The sequence below is a fragment of the Choristoneura fumiferana genome, chromosome 25 (assembly GCF_025370935.1).
Source record: "Choristoneura fumiferana chromosome 25, NRCan_CFum_1, whole genome shotgun sequence".
NCBI lineage: Eukaryota > Metazoa > Arthropoda > Insecta > Lepidoptera > Tortricidae > Choristoneura > Choristoneura fumiferana.
This window is the reverse complement of record NC_133496.1, coordinates 15,216,784-15,235,291: the sequence shown is the minus strand read 5'-3', so window position 1 is coordinate 15,235,291 and position 18,508 is coordinate 15,216,784. Positions and strand designations below refer to the sequence as shown.

At 38.2% G+C, this 18,508-nt stretch overlaps 1 protein-coding gene across 1 annotated transcript in view; it reads right to left on the bottom strand.

Moving 5' to 3' along the window:
- Nucleotides 1–1,937: 1,937 nt before the first annotated feature.
- Nucleotides 1,938–18,508, bottom strand: part of Oamb (Octopamine receptor in mushroom bodies) — a 182,182-nt gene continuing 165,611 nt past the window's right edge. The window contains exons 5-11 of the mRNA XM_074107037.1: nt 7,826–8,036; nt 6,944–7,097; nt 6,290–6,442; nt 5,472–5,598; nt 4,730–4,947; nt 3,906–4,055; nt 1,938–3,178 (exon numbers count right to left, since the gene is read on the bottom strand). Of these exons, the coding sequence (XP_073963138.1) occupies nt 3,175–3,178; nt 3,906–4,055; nt 4,730–4,947; nt 5,472–5,598; nt 6,290–6,442; nt 6,944–7,097; nt 7,826–8,036 (1,017 nt within the window). The 3' untranslated portion in view covers nt 1,938–3,174. The remainder of the gene's footprint in view (nt 3,179–3,905; nt 4,056–4,729; nt 4,948–5,471; nt 5,599–6,289; nt 6,443–6,943; nt 7,098–7,825; nt 8,037–18,508) is intronic.

Genomic DNA, 18,508 nt, shown 5'->3' with positions numbered 1-18,508 from the left:
TAAAGTAATAATAAATAATAATTCTAAAATCACGTCGACTAAGTTCCATTGTAACCGCAAATTCCCACCAGAAACAATCAGAAAAAAAATATAAAAAAAATACGCAGATTTCAGGAGTATTCCATTTTTAAATTTATAGCTTAATCAGCCTTCACGGTGGTGTATAACTGGCCAGTATCAATCAAACGAGCATGGAGTATCTAATTTCTTTTGGCATGACCCTCGTACCTCGTACCTAATAGAAAAGATCTTGGGCAAAATCGTTGCAGAACTTTCAGAATTGAAAAATATTTTTAATAAAAAATTATTACATTATTTTTTACTAGCTGTTGAATTTATTTATCGCTAACACTCGGGACCCATTACCTATAAAGCTGGTTACGATTTTGAAAGGGTCCCGACTGACTTTAAATTATGTCCTCGCACTGCCAACGACGCATATATGCGTTTTCGGAACTTCGCCCAGTGCCCCTGTCATAATTATTCATACATTTTAAACGCACATGTGCGTCGGTGGCACCTGTGGAAGTGAGGTGGCTGTGAATGCGTTAACAGATTCTAGACTACTAGACTTGTTTTACTTTTAGTTAATTTAAGACAGTCAGGTTTTTTATAATAAGTAATAGTTTTTAATTCTGTTGATCAGATGACACCCAATTTTGATAGCAAAAAGTACCTATAGGTACTACCCATGGATGATCCTTATATGCTTACAAGCCATTCTTGGTATTTTTTTCAGGATTCAATAAAAAAAGACCAAACATCTCATATTATATATTTACACAATATTACACAATATTCATATACAGGTAGGTGGGCCAATCAACTATTTTACCGACACTTTGGGCGTCTCCTGCGTTACCAAAATTGTCTTTTGCGTTACCATAAAATCTTACTTCCAACAAGATAAGTATTTCACGGTTTAATAGGTTGAACTTACGTAGGATGGCATATATTCATGTACACCATCTATTAAATTACAGAAAAAATATGTTTACGTACAAAAATCTGCAATTTAGTGTCGGTAAAAAAGTTGATTGGCCCAGGTACGTAATGACACTCCTATCCAATGAAACGACAACGACTACCGACTTACGAGGAACATCGAGATCTTTGACTAGTATACACAAAGATGGCCGCCATTTTGAATAAGATATATCAACATACATTCATATTAAGAAGACCTTTTCACCGATAAGTATTGCCACTTTATTTTTCTTCCTGGCGGTCAAAACGCTGGTGTCTTTTGATTTCTGAAAGTTGATTGGAAGTTTCTAATGCAAAGACTTCCCTTTAAGGCAGGGTTTCTTAAACTTTTTGCAGTCACGGACCACTTTCACAATTTAAACAATTCCACGGAACCCTATCAAAATTTTTTTTTGGAAATTTCCTAGTAAATAGGTTTACAGACTGACCCTTTATACATAGTCTCATCTATGAACTGACCTACTGTGGACACCTGACACACTGCTACGGACCCCTAAGGGGTCCGTGGACCCCACTTTAAGAAACCCTGCTTTAAGGGATAAGATGACCGTTGTATTTCTTCATGTAATCTTGTACCAATACATATTTTACGTAAGTAAATGAACTAAAAAATAAATTTGCTCACCCGCAACTTTATGACAGCTACGTATGCAAAAAATGTGTGTTCATGCAGTTCTGCCACCTCCACACTGCACTTGTTGTACAATCCATACTATTAATATAAATGTGAAAGTGTGTGTGTTTGTGTGTTTGTATGTTTGTCCGTCTTTCACGTCGAAACGGAGCGACAAATTGACCTGATTTTTGGCGTAGACATAGTTTATGGGCCAGAGAGTGACATAGGCTACTTTTATCCCGGAAAAATGCGCAGTTCCCGAGGGAACAGCGCGCGATAACCGAATTCCACGCGGGCGAAGCCGTGGGCAAAAGCATATTATTGCATGTAAGGTTAGAACTTCTATTTTAATGACTATTGCAGTAAGAACATAGCATGTTAGCGTTAGCCGGTAGTAGAACCGCATCTCGTCCAGTGCAATTTAGAACGTAGTGCTTGTAAAGGTGCGACCAAACAGCTGCTTAAAATACGGAATCGCAGTGACGTGTCGTAAACTTCAGGTCCTTACCGAACAAAAGTTGTGACATTTACGGCACGTCACTGCAATTCCGCAGCGTTTGCGGTGCGCATACGAAGCATCACTGCGATTCCGTACCGTCACCGTTTTTTAAGCAGCGGTTTGGCCGCACCTTAAGTTTAATAGATCGCTCATCCTGTAGACCACACCGCTGCCTAAAATACGCAAACGGTGCGGAATCGCAGTGACGTGCCGTAAACGTCACGACTTTTGTTCGGTAAAGACCTGAAGTTTACGACACGTCACTGCGATTCCGTATTTTAAGCAGCGTTGTGGTTAGCATGCGATAAAAACGGTGCGCATACGGTGCGTCACTGCGATTCGGTGCCGTCACCGTTTTTTAAGCAGCGATTTGGTCGCACAAGAAAACAAGTTTTAGATTTTAAATTTACGGTTTGATTTTTTTTTAAATCACTTTTTATGTATCTAATCATCACAAAGCAATTATGTCGATGTTCTCTTGAATGAGCGAGATGGCAGCACACACCAATATTGGCGTATGCGAGCAATCAAGTTTTTTGAATAGGTTGGTGGACGCTATGCCTAGGTATAGCGCAATAAATTTCGTGGGAAATAATTTTCTTGAAAAAATTTAATGTAAGGCATAACGTGAATCATAGTTCTTTTTCGTCCTCGCTATTTTCTTTAATCCTTTAATCAATATTCAAAATGGCAGCCACCGATCTTTCATTAAAGTAACGTCCCTCCATCAACACATAAAATGGTTATTTACATTATGTATACCAACTCAACAGTATACTCCTTATAACTAAAACAGCCTTGTGTATACACTGCACTAGAGTCTTCTGTCACCATCTCTTTTCCCTTTAAAACGTTCACTGGCTTATGTTCCTTCCTCTTCTTAGTCAAGAACGAAAACAGACAAATTAGCTCCACTCTCGTCTCTAGATAAGTCTTGCGTGATAGTTTTCAAAACGTGTTCAGGCCATCACCTGTACTAGGATCAGAGGAAGGTGACAGATCTCTTCCTCTCCTGCTAAACGCACGCGACGGTTGCTTGGAACTGAGGGTTCTGCCGCCGCGGAGTCTGACGTCACCTGAAAATGGGAAGAGAAATATTGAATACAATATATTGAGACATATACTTTTTTTGATTAAGAGACTAATGGTCTTTCCGAAAAGGCTGATATGTAATAACTAATGCAATACGTCAGAAAAAGATGGTGAGAGCAAAAAACTGGTAGTATTGCCTTGTATTGTCAATTTGACCATTGGAAGTGGGTAAGAATCCTACCTAATGGAAAATAACTGGTGCGTTGTCGACTTTCTCTCCTCCATTGAATGCTCTCGTATAGAAACCAATCGGGACTGCAAAAAAGTTCGTTTCTCTACTGTACCTGTTGTTGCTGGCGCTGTTGGACTGATCCTGATCTTTCAGCAGCGCCTCGTATGGCTTGGATATAGTCCAGATTGTGGTTCCATCTAACTGCCGTTTACTATCACAGCAACTATTGCTATACCTGTCATTGCTGGCGTTATCGGGTACTAGTCCTCCTGATCCTGGAGTTTGATTCTGGTCTTCCAGCGATGTCTTGTGCGAAATGGGTTTAGTCCACCACGTAGACTCGTTTGACTACCCCTACCATTTCCCCCTAACATTACCTGTCGTATTTTACAGCATAGTAGACGAAGAACCACTCGGGTTTATTGGTAAACAGCTGCTACGTTGTCGACTTTCCCTTGTCCTCTTTTCCACTCCTTTCTTGAATGTCCACGTATCAAAACTAATCAGGACTGCAAAGGAAGTTCGTTTCTCTACTGCACCTGTCGTTGCTGGTGCTGTTGGACTGATCCTGGTCTTCCAGCGACGTCTCGTGCGGCTTTGGTTCAGTGCGGCGAGCGGAGCCGTCCGACTGCCGCCGCGTGCCGCCCCGGCCACAGAAGCACTTGCAGATGATACGCTTGAAAGCGAACCTGGAATAGAGAGGTTGGTTGGATTGTAGAAAGAACTTGTTGCTTTCCTCTATAATATTGATATACCTAAGTATGTAGCACACCTCAATTTTCAAACGCACCTACCAGCTCTCTCGCTCTTTCTACGGCGTATGTACTAAGTGAAACAGCCGCACCTCTTACATAACATAAAACAGTTTCAAAAGTTTTTAGACAAAAACGGTTTAAACAAGTTTCTGTAATGATTAAATTTGCTTCAATCGAGGCCGTATTACCATGTATTAATACTAAGGTGCTCACAACCGCATAAACTGTCTCTTTCAACTCGCATCATTTACCGTACGATAATAAATTATTATAGTTTGAAAGAATTAACATGTTTTAATGGTAAATGTCTAACTGTTCCATCATCAGTATAAAACAATATAATTTCTGTAATTTTGATTGTACCTTTGTGTCCCTGCAAACGCTTTATCTATCTATCTATCATTCATCATTTTTGATCTTTAGTCAAAATACATCCAAAGAACATTCTAACAAGCTCAAACACGGCTTGGTTATGTCGTTCTATCTTGGAGTTTCAATATCTAGCTTCCGATTCAATCATCAGATCAGCTTGATACTACTATAGGTATCATCGTATTGTCATCAGTACTAGTACTACGCAGTCCAACACGAATTCAATAAGACCTTACCTAAAGTCCTTGGAGAATAGCGCATAAATAAGCGGATTGATGGCAGAATTGCAGTATCCAAGCCAGAACAGCACGGAGAACATGATGGAAGGCACACAGTCACCGCAAAAAGCCCGCACGACGTACACGCTGAAGAAAGGCAGCCAGCAGAAGACGAAGCCACCCACTATTATGCCGAGAGTCTTGGCGGCTTTCGTCTCCATTTTAAAGCGTTTTACCTGAAAAAAAAATAGGTTAAGTACATTAACAAACGTAACAGAGATACAGAGCATAAGAAGAACTGCTAAGGAGCACGCCAAAGCTTACAAGGTCGTTAAGTCTTGGTTTTAGTGACTCGAAAAACAATAAAAATAAAAGTAGCTCCATAGACTATTATTTATAATAAGGTAAACGTGCGAGTGCTCGTCACTCCCAATAGGGATGGCAGCAGGGTATCTCTATTGGGCATTAGCATGTCAGTAAACTTTACTATTATATAAAACAACATAATTAACTATCAATCAAGTCGTAAAGGCTAATTTGTTACCAACAATTTAGCCTTAACATCAATGAGCAGCGACATAATGGGAATCAAATGGCCTCCTACAATGAAACGGGATGGAGGAAAGTTTGTATCGTACCTTTACTGCTTAGTAAAGTAAATTTGTTTACTGTGAGAGAGAGGAGAGCATACGATTATTTTTAATGAAAAAGTTTGTCCTATTACGAAGTGCTTTCCGTTGTCTCCAATAATAATACTCACTTGCGCCTTAATATTCCTCTTTCCCATTCTGCGTGTCGCTCGAGGTTTGTCGTCAAACTCGTCGTACAAGGGCCCTGGAGCTAAATGATGAGGCGGCCGAACTCGCAGCCTGCTCTCTGTTAGCTCTCTGCAAAGATAAAGAAGAAACATTTTTATGCACCAGAACTTTAGGTTCTGGCATCGTTTTTAGGTAGAAATTTGAAAGTACCGTGTATTTGGAAATTTTACCTTTCCTGGTCAACAGAATAGAATTCTTTCTAAAGCTGTTGTTGTCGTGCTAAATGAATTATTGTCAATTATATTCTGACTTGTGATTCAAGTCAGACTTAAGAAATTGAATTTGTAAAGTATAATTGCCTCACATGATAGTAAAAAGTTACTGAATAGTAAAAAAATAAGTAAGCAATTGGTTAAAGATTGATCATCGGGTAAGGACTACGACATTACTAAAAGAGATTGCTGATCTAAGCCCATCATGACCATCGTAATACTTCGTATGGGATAAAAAATTTACCAACTCATGATTATCTCGTTTGTAAAACCACTATATTTACTGGGCGGCAAAAAAAATCTGGTCCTCAAATGTATGTAGAATCGGTAATTTTGTGTGAAGGATGGGCCAAATTTTGTGCCGCTGAGTATATATATTATTATGTTTTTCTATAACTAGCTTGCGTCTGGGGCTTCACCCTTTTCACAGAACTTCTTTTTAAAGAACTTTGCAAGATCCATTCTTAACACACACATCATTAAGTGTTGATGAGTCAGTCAATCAGTCAGTTACGACCTGTCTTTTTGTGTTAGGGCTACGAGCTAACCTGCCATCTCTCTCATAGTGTACTGCGTAGAGGGAAGGGCTGGGAGATCGGCTCGGCGAGCGAGAGTTCTCGTGCGTCTGGCAGATCTGCTCCGAGGATGGATATGAGACAGATATCTTCACTTTCTCATGAGCCCGCCGGGCGCTTGAATGCCTAGAAGAATAAGCAACGTTTGAATATCGGGGCATAGCTTTCCAGTTACTCTAAAAGCTAAGCTTTCTTCCTGAACCCTTCTGGTCTTTTTTGTGTGAGATGATAAAACCAAAAATTGAATCTGCTTGTATGTAGTAAACCGGGTATGTAAAACAAAACATAGTTTTACTAGCTTTATTAGCTTTAGAATAATATATTAGGAATAATTTAACAAAATGACATGTAATAATGATATTACCAATAAAGGAGTATGAATATGAGTACTTTTTACTAGCTTTTCCCATGATTTTACTCCCCTCAATCGTACAATAAACATATATGCCTACTTTGTAAAAATGACGCTTGTGGTAAATTTGACGGTTTCAAGTCCAAGAGCATGACGTGTCGAAGATTTGGTTAGAAATGCGGGATACCATTGGTTGCAGGTAGTATAAAACTTATCTTAAGGAGAGGCCTACGTCTTGTGACTGATACGTTGACGATATGGTATATTGTCCTCACCTACGCAGTCTCTCTGGGCTGGCGCTAAGGGAGGTGCTGGTGGAATGATTGGAAGCAGTGGACAGAGGAGACCCGTGAGGTCTTGTGGATCCCCGACCTCGGTGTATGCGCAATGTCAGTCGATTGTCGTCGAAGCGGCTTCCCAGACCTTTGCCTGAAATAGTGATTTATAATAATAACAATAAGCCTTTTAAGCTTTTAAGCCTGAAGCAGCGTTCCCACCAATAATGTGCGAGGATGTGTTTTTCACTAACCAATGGAAACGCTTCATTTACACATCCTCGCACAGCACACCTCTGGTGGAAACAGCTGAGCAGAGCGAGGCGAGGTAAATGAACCGTTTCTATTGGCTAATGAAAAACATATTCCTCACAACACATCCTCGCCCATCTCTGGTGGAAACACTGCTTAAGCAGTTCAGAAACTTCTTAGTTGTGTATGAATACTAGCCACGTTTGTGATTGATGACACGAGCCAATCGCGCTAAGATTGCAACGTCAAACGGATCCCTCGATACTAACGCTATCTAGCGATATTTCGCATGTTTGTCTGTCTGCTTGACCGTACCAAATGTGTTTTAAGATGTAATTCATCATGAATTAATAAAAACCGCCAGCTGTTTAATCGTGTAGCTGTGAAGATGTTCATGATATAACCTAACCAACAAATAGTTGGAAAACCCCGACATTGTCACTTCAAAGTTCAATATCTCAAAAACGGCTGAACTGATTATGATAAAACGTATCTGAGAACCATTGCTAGAAAACCTGCTTTCAAATAATAAAAAAACCGCATTCAAATCAGTCCACCCGTTTAACTACGGTGCCAAACTTATAACAACCCTCATTTTGCGTCGGGGGTTGATGATAATGACTGAATTACCTTTAGTAGTCCGAAACCCCTGGTTAATAGCCTTCGTGGTCCTGACAGCAGCCTTGTATATCCTCCAATAGAAGAACAGCATCACGAACATGGGGATATAGAAGGAGCCCAATGCTGAGTAAACGACGTATCCTGCATCATTGGTCAGCTCACACGTCCAGGGACAGTGAGGGTTGGGAGACCAGCCGTCCTTGAGCTCCGCTTCCTCGGGCTGTTGGAGAAAATTGAGGTTAAGATTTAGGTTACTTGTGTAAGTATCTGGACATGAAATAAGCCCGCCTAATACACAGTTAGTTAGATAAATTTACTAGTTATTTTCTAGTAGCTAAACCATTTGCATTTTTTCCCAAACGTTTTTTTCCTACTGTGTTTTTTTTAATGAAGCTTATTTTCGCAATCGCATTTTTTCTCTGTCTGTCTGTCTGTCTGTCCGCGGCTTTGCTCAGGGACTATCAATGCTAGAAAGCTGTAATTTTGCACGGATATATTATATGTAAACTATGCCGACAAAATAGTACAATAAAAAATTAAAAAAAAAATTTTTTAGGTTACCTCCCATAGACATAAAGTGGGGGTGATTTTTTTTTCTCATCCAACCCTATAGTGTGGGGTATTGTAGGATTGGTCTTTTAAAACCATTAGGGGTTTGCTAAGAAGATTTTCATTAAATTGAATTTGAAAAAAATCAGGATGGTAGTATATCAAACTTACAAAGAAAACTATAACGGCTAAGTTTGCTTGAGAATTATTAGTAGTTTAAGAGTAAATAGCAGCCTAAGGTATAAAATATACCTAAACTTGGAAGATTCCGTATAAAATACGAAATCCTTAAAAAAAATATTACTTATTTTTTTCCTAATGGCTACGGAACCCTATTTTGGGCGTGTCCGACACGCTTTTGGCCGATTTTTTAATCAGGTCTGTCCAGCGAGTTGGTGATCGGCCGAGTGCCCTCTTGCCTTCCGCCTGCCCCTGAACCACCAATCTCTCCATTGAGTTCACATTCCTGGAGATGTGATCAAATAACTTCAGTATTCGTTATTGCACAGTCGACGAAAGCCGGTCTTTAATATAAAAATAAAGCTTCAGTAAAAAAAGCTAGTGGGAAAAGAAGCGAATGGAAATTTTGCTATTTACCATTGTAGTAAATTGATCTAATCAGCTTCCCGCTGCTTCGCACGCCTAAACTATTCGATCTAGTTATAAGTAATTGAAATTTCGGGATTTTACAAAATTCCTCTGGGAATTCCCAAAATTTATTGTATTGTATTGTAACTCTTTATTGTACATAAAACACATGAAAATAACAGAACACAGGATAATAAGATGTACAAAGGCGAGCTTATCCCTTAAAGGGATCTCTTCCAGTCAACCTTTGAACGAATGACAGGATATCAGACACAAGAGTAGACACTACGAGTACAATGAAAAGATAAAAGAAACGAAATTTTAAATTAACTCAAATTCATTCTCAATTTCATTTAGATCGTGGTCTTCATTGAGGTTGTGTCAAGACCAACTATCCAAAATGTCGATACTCTAAACCCAGCGGTTGAAATTTCAAGATTTTGTCCCTATCCCGTGGGAATATCGGGATAAAAAGTAGCTTACGTGTTATTCCAGACGTCCAGAGCTACCTACATCCCAAATTTCATGACTCAAGCCCAGCGGTTGTTATTTCAAGATTTTATCCCTATCCCGTGGGAATATCGGGCTAAAAAGTAGCCTATATATTATTTCAGATGTCCAGCTACCTACATACCAAATTTCATGACTCTAAACCCAGCGGTTATTATTTCGAAATTTTATCCCTATCCCGTGGAAATATCGAGATAAAAAGAAGCCTATATGTTAATCCAGGGTATATATTACCCGTGTGCCAAATTCCATTCAAATCCGTTAACTACTTTTTGCGTGAAAGAGTAACGAACATACATCCAAATAAACAACCATCCATACAAACTTTCGCGTTTATAATATTAAGTAAGATTAAGGTTTAATCGCAACACAACAAACCTGTTCATATAATGAATCAAATAATACACCTAATTGCCGAAGTTACCATCACCAAATGCCATTGAAATTATCTCAATAATTATTAATCGTGATCGATCATGATCACCCGCCTCAAAGTGATCAATACAGTGACGTTTAAATTGAATCCTGACACAAAGTGATCAGGCTGGCAGCTTACAATTAGCGTAGCACCGTTTAAATAACTAATAAGGTATACTTAACTCCCCGAGCCCCACCAGACTCACGTTTAACTGCATAGTTTCAGGCGTTATTATGGAGGCTCATGTCGAAAAGAAGTGGGCATAACATAAACAAACCTATTTGAAGCCCACTAAGCCCACTATTATAAATGCGAAAGTTTATAAGTCTGTTTGTTTGTTACCCAGTCACGTCTAAACCATAGAACCGATTTTAGGTGAATTTAGTATACAGATAGGTTGAGTCCCGGGGAAGGACGTAGTACAACTAGCTAGTACTATTGTCCCCGGTCTACCCTACTAGCGGACCCGGCAGACATTGCCCTGCCTGGAAAAGCACTACATTAAATACGATAACACACCGACAGCAGCAACTCTACCGGGCCCAATAGTGTTTTCAAACCATCCAAGAACCTAGTGAAGTAATTAAATAAAGGAAAAAACATTTTCCCATACAAAATGTTCATGGGTTTCGTAACTGTCAGTTATAGTGCAGACCCCCTCATCCCCACACACTTACAATAAGTTAGTTATTTTATATTTGCCTAGATAAATATTGGCAATAATTATTGATACGGCAAAACAACCGATTGATGGTTTGAAAACGCAATTGGACCCGCTAGATGGCGCTGTTGTTGGTATGTTATCATAATTTTATTGTAGTGTTTTTTGGGCTGGACAATGTCTGACGGGTCCGCTAGTTATATTATAAAATATTAAGATTAGTAAGGATAAGGAATTAATTCGAATACGACAAGACATACAAGTACAAACTGACACAAGTGTGGAAGAGGCTTTAGACATACATAAATTACACTAAAAACAACTCTACCTCATTCACCTCAAAGTTGACATTTGAAACGAAACTAAAAAGATACTCTGCTTTAAAATTCACCATCCTTTGTCAACCTACGTCTGTAACTTTTCGGGCGATTTAAATTATAAATAAAATCACGAAGGTAAACAGATTTTAAAGGGAACTATATTTTCTGTCACTTAAATTTAGATTTGTCACTAAACTAACTGCGATACCCTATATAATTATTATATCTATCCCTAAGAAATATATTGGTCATCAAATTAATCAAATCTGTCTCTAAGTATGAGTCATCAGATGAATGTAAACCTGTATCCTAAATTATAGTTTGATCATCAAAATTCGATCACCAAAATATCTGTCACCTAATAAATATATCGTCAGGCATCCCTCAGTGCCTAAAGACGAAAGTCTTCAACCAGTGCCTCTTACCAGTATTAACCTACGGAGCCGATACGTGGACCTTGACTGCCGGGCTATGGAGAGAGCAATGCTAGGGGTTTGGGAACACCCAAATACTCCGAAATATTTTATTCCGAATTTGCTAATTCCGATTTCCAAAACTCCGATTTTCACAATTCCTAAGACATATAATTCCGATTACTTAAAAACACGAAATTTATTTTTCCGAATTTCAAAATATCGTTTTTTTTATATCCGATTTTTAAAATTCCGAAGAATGAAAATGCACGAAATGTTATTGGCCCGAAATACAGTATTCCGATTATCAATTTTCCGAAATGACATCGCTAATTCGTAACTTCGTGGTTTTAATAATCGGAAGCTTGATTTTGAATCTCGAATTAATATCAATCAAGTCGACCTTGTGTCACATTGCTGAAAATCAATAACAGTAAATACTGTTTTAGGCCAATCTAAACTATACATAGCTTAAGTTAATATGTCGGGATTTATTATTGATCGGTGTAATGATATTCGGAATTTTGAAAATCGGTATTTTAGTAATCGGAATTCGTATTTTTGATATTTCGGATTATTATTGAGTCGGACTTCTTATTGTTCGGTTTATTAAAATTCGGAATTTTGAAAATCGTAATTTTAAACATTAGGTATTTTTAATTTTCGGATTTATAAAAATCGGAGTTATGAAGAATCGGAATAGTCATATTAGGAGTTTTAAAACATTCGGAATTATAAAAATCGGTATTTTGAAGTTCGTGATTCCGACTTTCGGAATTTCGTTTTTCGTATTTATGTAGTGTACCCTAGGGGTTTCTTTGAAGGATAAAATCCTAAATCACATTATTCGACAAAGAACGTAAATCACCGACGTTGCTTAAAGAATTAGTTCGCTGAAGTCGCGTTGGACTGGCCACGTCTGTCGCAGGACCGATGAACGGCGGAGCAGACGAGTTCTCAAAATGGAGACCACGGACGGGAAAACGTAGTGTACCTAGGGCGTCCTGAGGCACGGCGGACGGATCTTAAGAGGGTCGCTGGCGGCGGATGGATGCGAGGGGCTGAAGACAGAGTGTGACGGGGTGTGGCTTCCATGGCACGCCATGGAAGAAGCCTATGTCCAGCAGTGGACTGCTGTAGACTGATGATGATGATACTCAAGGTTAGAGTGATTAATTTAACCAGTAACTTATATTTCTATTCTCTATTGTCTAAGTTGATTAGGTTATCCATTACCTTTTTGTCCTTCCACCCGACAAGTGGCGGGAAACAGATGACGAACGACAGCACCCACAGTCCGCCGATCAAAGCCTTCGCCCGCCTCCGGCTCATGATGCTGGGGTAGCTAACAGGCCTGGTGACAGCCACGTAGCGGTCCAGGGAGATGGCGCACAGGTTCAGAATGGAGGCAGTGCACATCCACACGTCCACTGCCAGCCAGACGGAGCACCAGACGTTGCCGAATATCCATACCTGGGAAGAATAAGTTTTTGTTAAAAATACTCTTAATTACCATTGTTCGACGAACATTTGTTCGGTTAACTGAAACAATTACGAAACAGACAATCGATTAAACGTAACTCTGCATATCGCTACGAGTATTCTTCCTACCGAATAATCGGCGAAACCACAATCTGCGTAACTTGGCGAAACGATAGCTCACTCCTCACCCATAGACCTCCAGGTGCTTCGGTGCCATATAGCACGGAAAATAGATGACCGTTAGGGCCGAAAAGTTCTCGAATGGAGACCGCGCAAGCGCAGCGTAGGATGTCCACTAACGAGATCGGATGACCTAAAGCCGCAGGTTTACGCTGGATGCAGGCTACTTCCAACCGAAGCAACTGGAGGTTTATGGGGGAGACCAATGTCCAACAGTGGACGTCCTACAGCTGATATAATGATGATGAATGTGTGGTGATAGGGCCTCACAAAATTATCATTCACTCGCCAAATTTAGATCCTGTGCCGTTACTGAAAGCCTCATCAGGTTTGTTTGACCACTGCAATGGGCTGTTGCGAAGTATTTTTCCAGAGCTCATCCAAGTTTTCTTTATTACGTATTAAAATAACAAGTCCAGTGCTCAGTTATTTTTAGATCTGTTTTAAGTGAAGTTTTCAGTTGACGTTGTACACCCACATAACTGTTTGACGTCACGAACCGATGATAGGACCATGGTAAAGGTTGCCGTTGCCGCCTACTAAGTTATGTATGTATGTATATGTAAACACTTTATTGCACATAAAAAGAAAAATATACAGAGAGGAGAACAAAGGCGAGCTTTTCCCTAAAAAGGGATCTCTTCTAGCTAACCTAGTTAATAGAATACATTTTTTTATATAGACGATAAGCAGGCAGTGAAAATTACGTGCGGTAAAGAGAAATAAACATAAATACTCAAAAGAGAGAAAATAAATACAAAATTATTTACATTAAATCCAACATAAACAAAAAACATATTACAAACAATTACAAAAGCGAAACACAGTCTCGTCTCAATTGTCAGTGTCTAGCCTTAATTTCTTCTGTCATTATTCTACGAGTGACACAGTACTGATACATACAAAGTTACTGGAGGATAATTATCCTGGTCCATGCTAATCCATACTGCCATAGCCATACTAATATAATTCACGCTTAAGCCGTTGAACCAATTTAGAGGATATTTGGTATAGAGATAGTTTGAGTCCGGGGAATGACGAAGGAGTTTTATCCTGGAAAATTGTAGAGTTCCCTCGAGATAGCGATACATGAAATGTTCGTAGACGGAGTCACGGGCAAGAGCTTGTGAAATGAAATGATGCAAAAAATATTTGTATTGCACAGTCAATAAAAAAATCTTACATTCCGACCTCCAAACAAGGCAATGACCTGTCTTGGTAAACACTGTTTGTAGTAAGTAAATAAAATGTATAATTAAAAAAGCGAATACTCTATAAGATAAATGGTAAATAAAGCTACATGGAAAATGAACGAAATTGGAAAAGTTTATTCGAAGTGAAGTAGTCCTTATTAATAATATACCTAGGTACTCTAAATCCTAAGCCTGTCTGTGTCGGCCTGTTACTCTTCACACTCAAACCGCTGAACCGGTTTCATTTATCTGGAATAACACATAAGCTACTTTTGATCCCAACATTTTTACTGAACCGGGATAAAATCTCGAAACCTCAGCCCACGATATAATTTTTGGGTCCATATTGGCTCATATACAATTTTTTATTCGATTACTTACTCATAATGTCATCACTGAGATTTTATTTATACCTAACTATAATGTTATTTGGCAGAATTTCTTTATTTATATACTTATTTCATATAATCATCTTCCACTTTTCTGGCAGGATTTCGGTTCCGTGACGGTCGCAGTTCTAACCTAACTAGCTTATTTGGCTTTTTAGTTTCTTAGTTTTAATTTACTTGCATTTATGTATGGATAGATTAGGAGTAAACAAAGGTATATTTTAAAATATATATAATAACAAATGTTATTGCCTAAAATCGATATGTTGAATAATGATATATACATAAATTGTAGTAATAAAGAATTTATGTTGAATGACATTATAATATAATAAATTCGGAGTTCCAAATGATATTCTCTAAAATAAAAATGTATAATAATCATTAGTGTGTAAAATTGTATGAGATACATTTTCGAAGTTTCAATAATCGAATTTGCAATTTTTATGAAATTTGGCGCACCTATAATTTTTGAGAATTTCCATAATAATTTAATGTAATCCTGGAATTTAAATCCAACTGCTGGATTTAATAGTTTACACGTGCGAAGCAGCAGGTAAAGCTAGTCGTTAATAACTAAATAACATAATAATATCCCTGGTATAGTCGTAACGATATCCAAAGGGTAAGCTAGTGTAGGGTAATAGTACATAACACAGTAGGGGGTAACTAACCGTCTATCACGGATAACGATATGTAAATGATGGCCTTACTATTGTCACAATATCTTTAATTTTAGAACTCGATAGTAATAATTAATTGAATCAGGCGTTACTTCGCGGAGGTCCATATCAATGAACTAAAAGAATTTCTTTGCTCACCCTCCTCGTTCCTCCATCTCCACACTGTAAGACACACAAAACCACTACACTACACTGATGCGTTCGAACTTAACCAGAGCTCATCTTCAGAGCAACACAACCGAACACCATGCTACAAACTAAACTGCATGAACACGCATTATCTTGCATAAACTTAGCTGTCATAAGGTCGCGGGTGAGCAAAGAAATTCTTTTAGTTCTCGATCGTAAGCGGAGACGAGCGGAGCGGAGAGGAGACGTGTTGGGATCGACCAATCATATTAGTTGAATCCACATCTCGTCTCCGCCTCATTATCATCAGACGTGTAGGGATTGGTTGATCCCTACTCATCTCCTCTCCGCTCCGCTCGTCTCCGCCTCAGCAACGCTCGCATCGTACGCACACAGCAAACCGTAGTAGTGTGCGGGCGAAACACGGGCCGCGGGAAGGAGATCGCGCCAGTGACGAGTTGGGACAAAATGTTTGCGCGCTCTTAAGGAGCGGTTCCTTCAAAAATACGGCATAACATAGTTTGGCATTCCAGTAGATTAGGATAAACAAGTCAGTAAGCAATAAGAAAAATATCCCACTAAATATTATAAATGCGAAATATACGATCGAGGTGAAATGCGATTTAGTGAATCACTACTTACAAGGAAATAATGCTTTTGAGGTAAAGAACTAACAAAAATTGTGAAAACGTTCTACGGTGGGTTATAAATCAAATGGTTTGACTGTACAGTCGCCATTAGATATTTCGGAACGGCCAAGCTGGTCAAAAATATCGGCACATGCACTCTATTATTATTAAGATTTTGATATTTTCGATCACGTTGGTAGCTCCGAAATATCAGTACACTTAGTGTAAGTTTTCGGTTACAAAATACGTCTCGATCGCGTTCGCGTTTATATCTCAATTTGTATGGAAACATGAACAGCGCGATGTTCGTGTTTCCATACAAATTGAGATTTTAACGGGAACGCGATCGAGACGTAATTTTGTAACCGAAAACTTGCACTAGGGTATTGGCGAATGTACTTTAGTTTTCTGTATTGCTCACTATTGTAGTATTCAATAAAAAGCCGTTTTATTTTATATTTAACTATCTCCTTCTCTCTTTTTGCCCACTTAAATCGGATTTCCGTGTTAAAATATTCATACGACTTCTAATCGAGTTTCAATAGTAATGCGCAGAGGCGACAGATGTTGGCGAGATTAAATTTAATTAAAATAATACGCCACACGGTGGGTTTTCTTCGGCATTAATCTCTTTCACACCGTGTCGGGATGTAGGTCAAAACGATGACGTATCTACACATGGGACATTTTGATCTTTTGAAGCGAGAGGGTAACATTGGATTTAATTGTTATTAAGATGGTTAAGAATTAATTCACCTATTCAAATCATTAGCTTAAAGGGTACAGTCATCAGTAGCACTGCAATGGTTGATACAACAAATATCTGATACTTATATTTCTAAGGCTGGAAGGACCAGATATTTTTGCACGCTCCGCTGTGGCAGATATTTATGCCAGTTGAGAAACTGAATTACATACCAAGGTGAAACCTTTGTGGTGCGGAAACCGTATTGATATTCCTCAAATGGGCCAAACAAACTCAACCAGAGCTCATCTTCAGAGCAACACTACCATTTGAACGTTTTTAATAGTAAGTTTGTTTTGGTTTGTTAGCACTATTATATATTTTGTGTTTGTTAGTCTAACATCTGGTAGCATGGTGTACGGTGGTGTTGCTCTGAAGATGAGCTCTGGTTGAGGTCGAAACGTGTCAGTGTAGTGTGGTGGTTGGTGGTATATGGTTTGTGTGATTTGTGTGTGTTCTTGCAGTGAGGAGGTGGAGGAACTGCATGAACACGCATATCTTGCATTAACTTAGCTATCATAAGGTTTCGGGTGAGCAAAGCAATTGTTTTAGTTCATTGCTATCTATAGAACTAAAATAGAAAGAAAACTAGAAATACAAATAAAAATAGCTGATTAGAAATAACTGACATGTATGCGATAGAATAGTATTAGAAAAGACGATTTAGCTGTGTTAACGTATCTCAATTTACGTTACTTAGGCGTGACACGGCAGGAATGTATTATTTTAGTGTTATTTTTGTGGCAATATTTTTTTCTTTCTTAAAAAAATATATATACAAGTATATTTTAACTTAATATAAATAAAGGACTCTTATTTAAATAATGCTAAGACTTCATGAAGGTTAGAAGTACACAATAAAATTAACTACGAAAGTTACTAAAATAATCTATTATTTTCCAGATCAAAAGTAAAATTAGTTTTAGTCTTATTCAGTTGAAAATTAAATTCCATTGTTTTGCACAATTTTAACTTCGAAATCTTAACATAATTACCGTCTGGGTTCTGTATTAAGTTACGCTCCTGAGGAATTCTCTAATACAAATATTAATGTTATAAAATAGTGTTATTAAATTCTCAATTAGTATAGAATTTCATGCAAAATATATAAAATTAAGTTAGCCCGGGAGCTGACGATATGTTTTTACATTTCAATATGAAACATAGGTTTCCTCAATACTATCCCTTTTCTTGAACACAATATCATCGACATAACTGAACAACCATAGAACAGACATTAAAGAATTACAGTAAACAACAAACATGATGATGGTGTTTAAATAAATAAATAATAAATAAATAAATGTCACGGGACAATTCACACCAATTGACCTAGTCCCAAAGTAAGCTCAGCAAAGCATGTGTTATGGGTACTAAGCAACGGATAAATATAATTATATAGATAGATACATACTTAAATACATATTAAACACCCAAGACCCGAGAACAAACATTTGTATTTTTCATACAAATATCTGCCCGATACGGGAATCGAACCCGGGACCTCAAGCTTCGTAGTCAGGTTCTCTAACCACTAGGCTATCAATTCGTGTTTGATTGCATTACCTTGAAATCAAATGAAATTAAATTGGTCATATAAGGTGCGAATTATCAAATTGAAACCCCGGAACCCCACCTTTCTTTTTTTATTTTAATTTCATTTAATGCACCTAGAAATACCCAATATCTTATGTCCTTCCATGATAAAACTTCATTCGGATCAGTTGAGTATTTTAAGCGTGAAAGCAAAACAAAGATCACTCACATTGGCACATTATAATATGACATTATAGTTAAGATTTT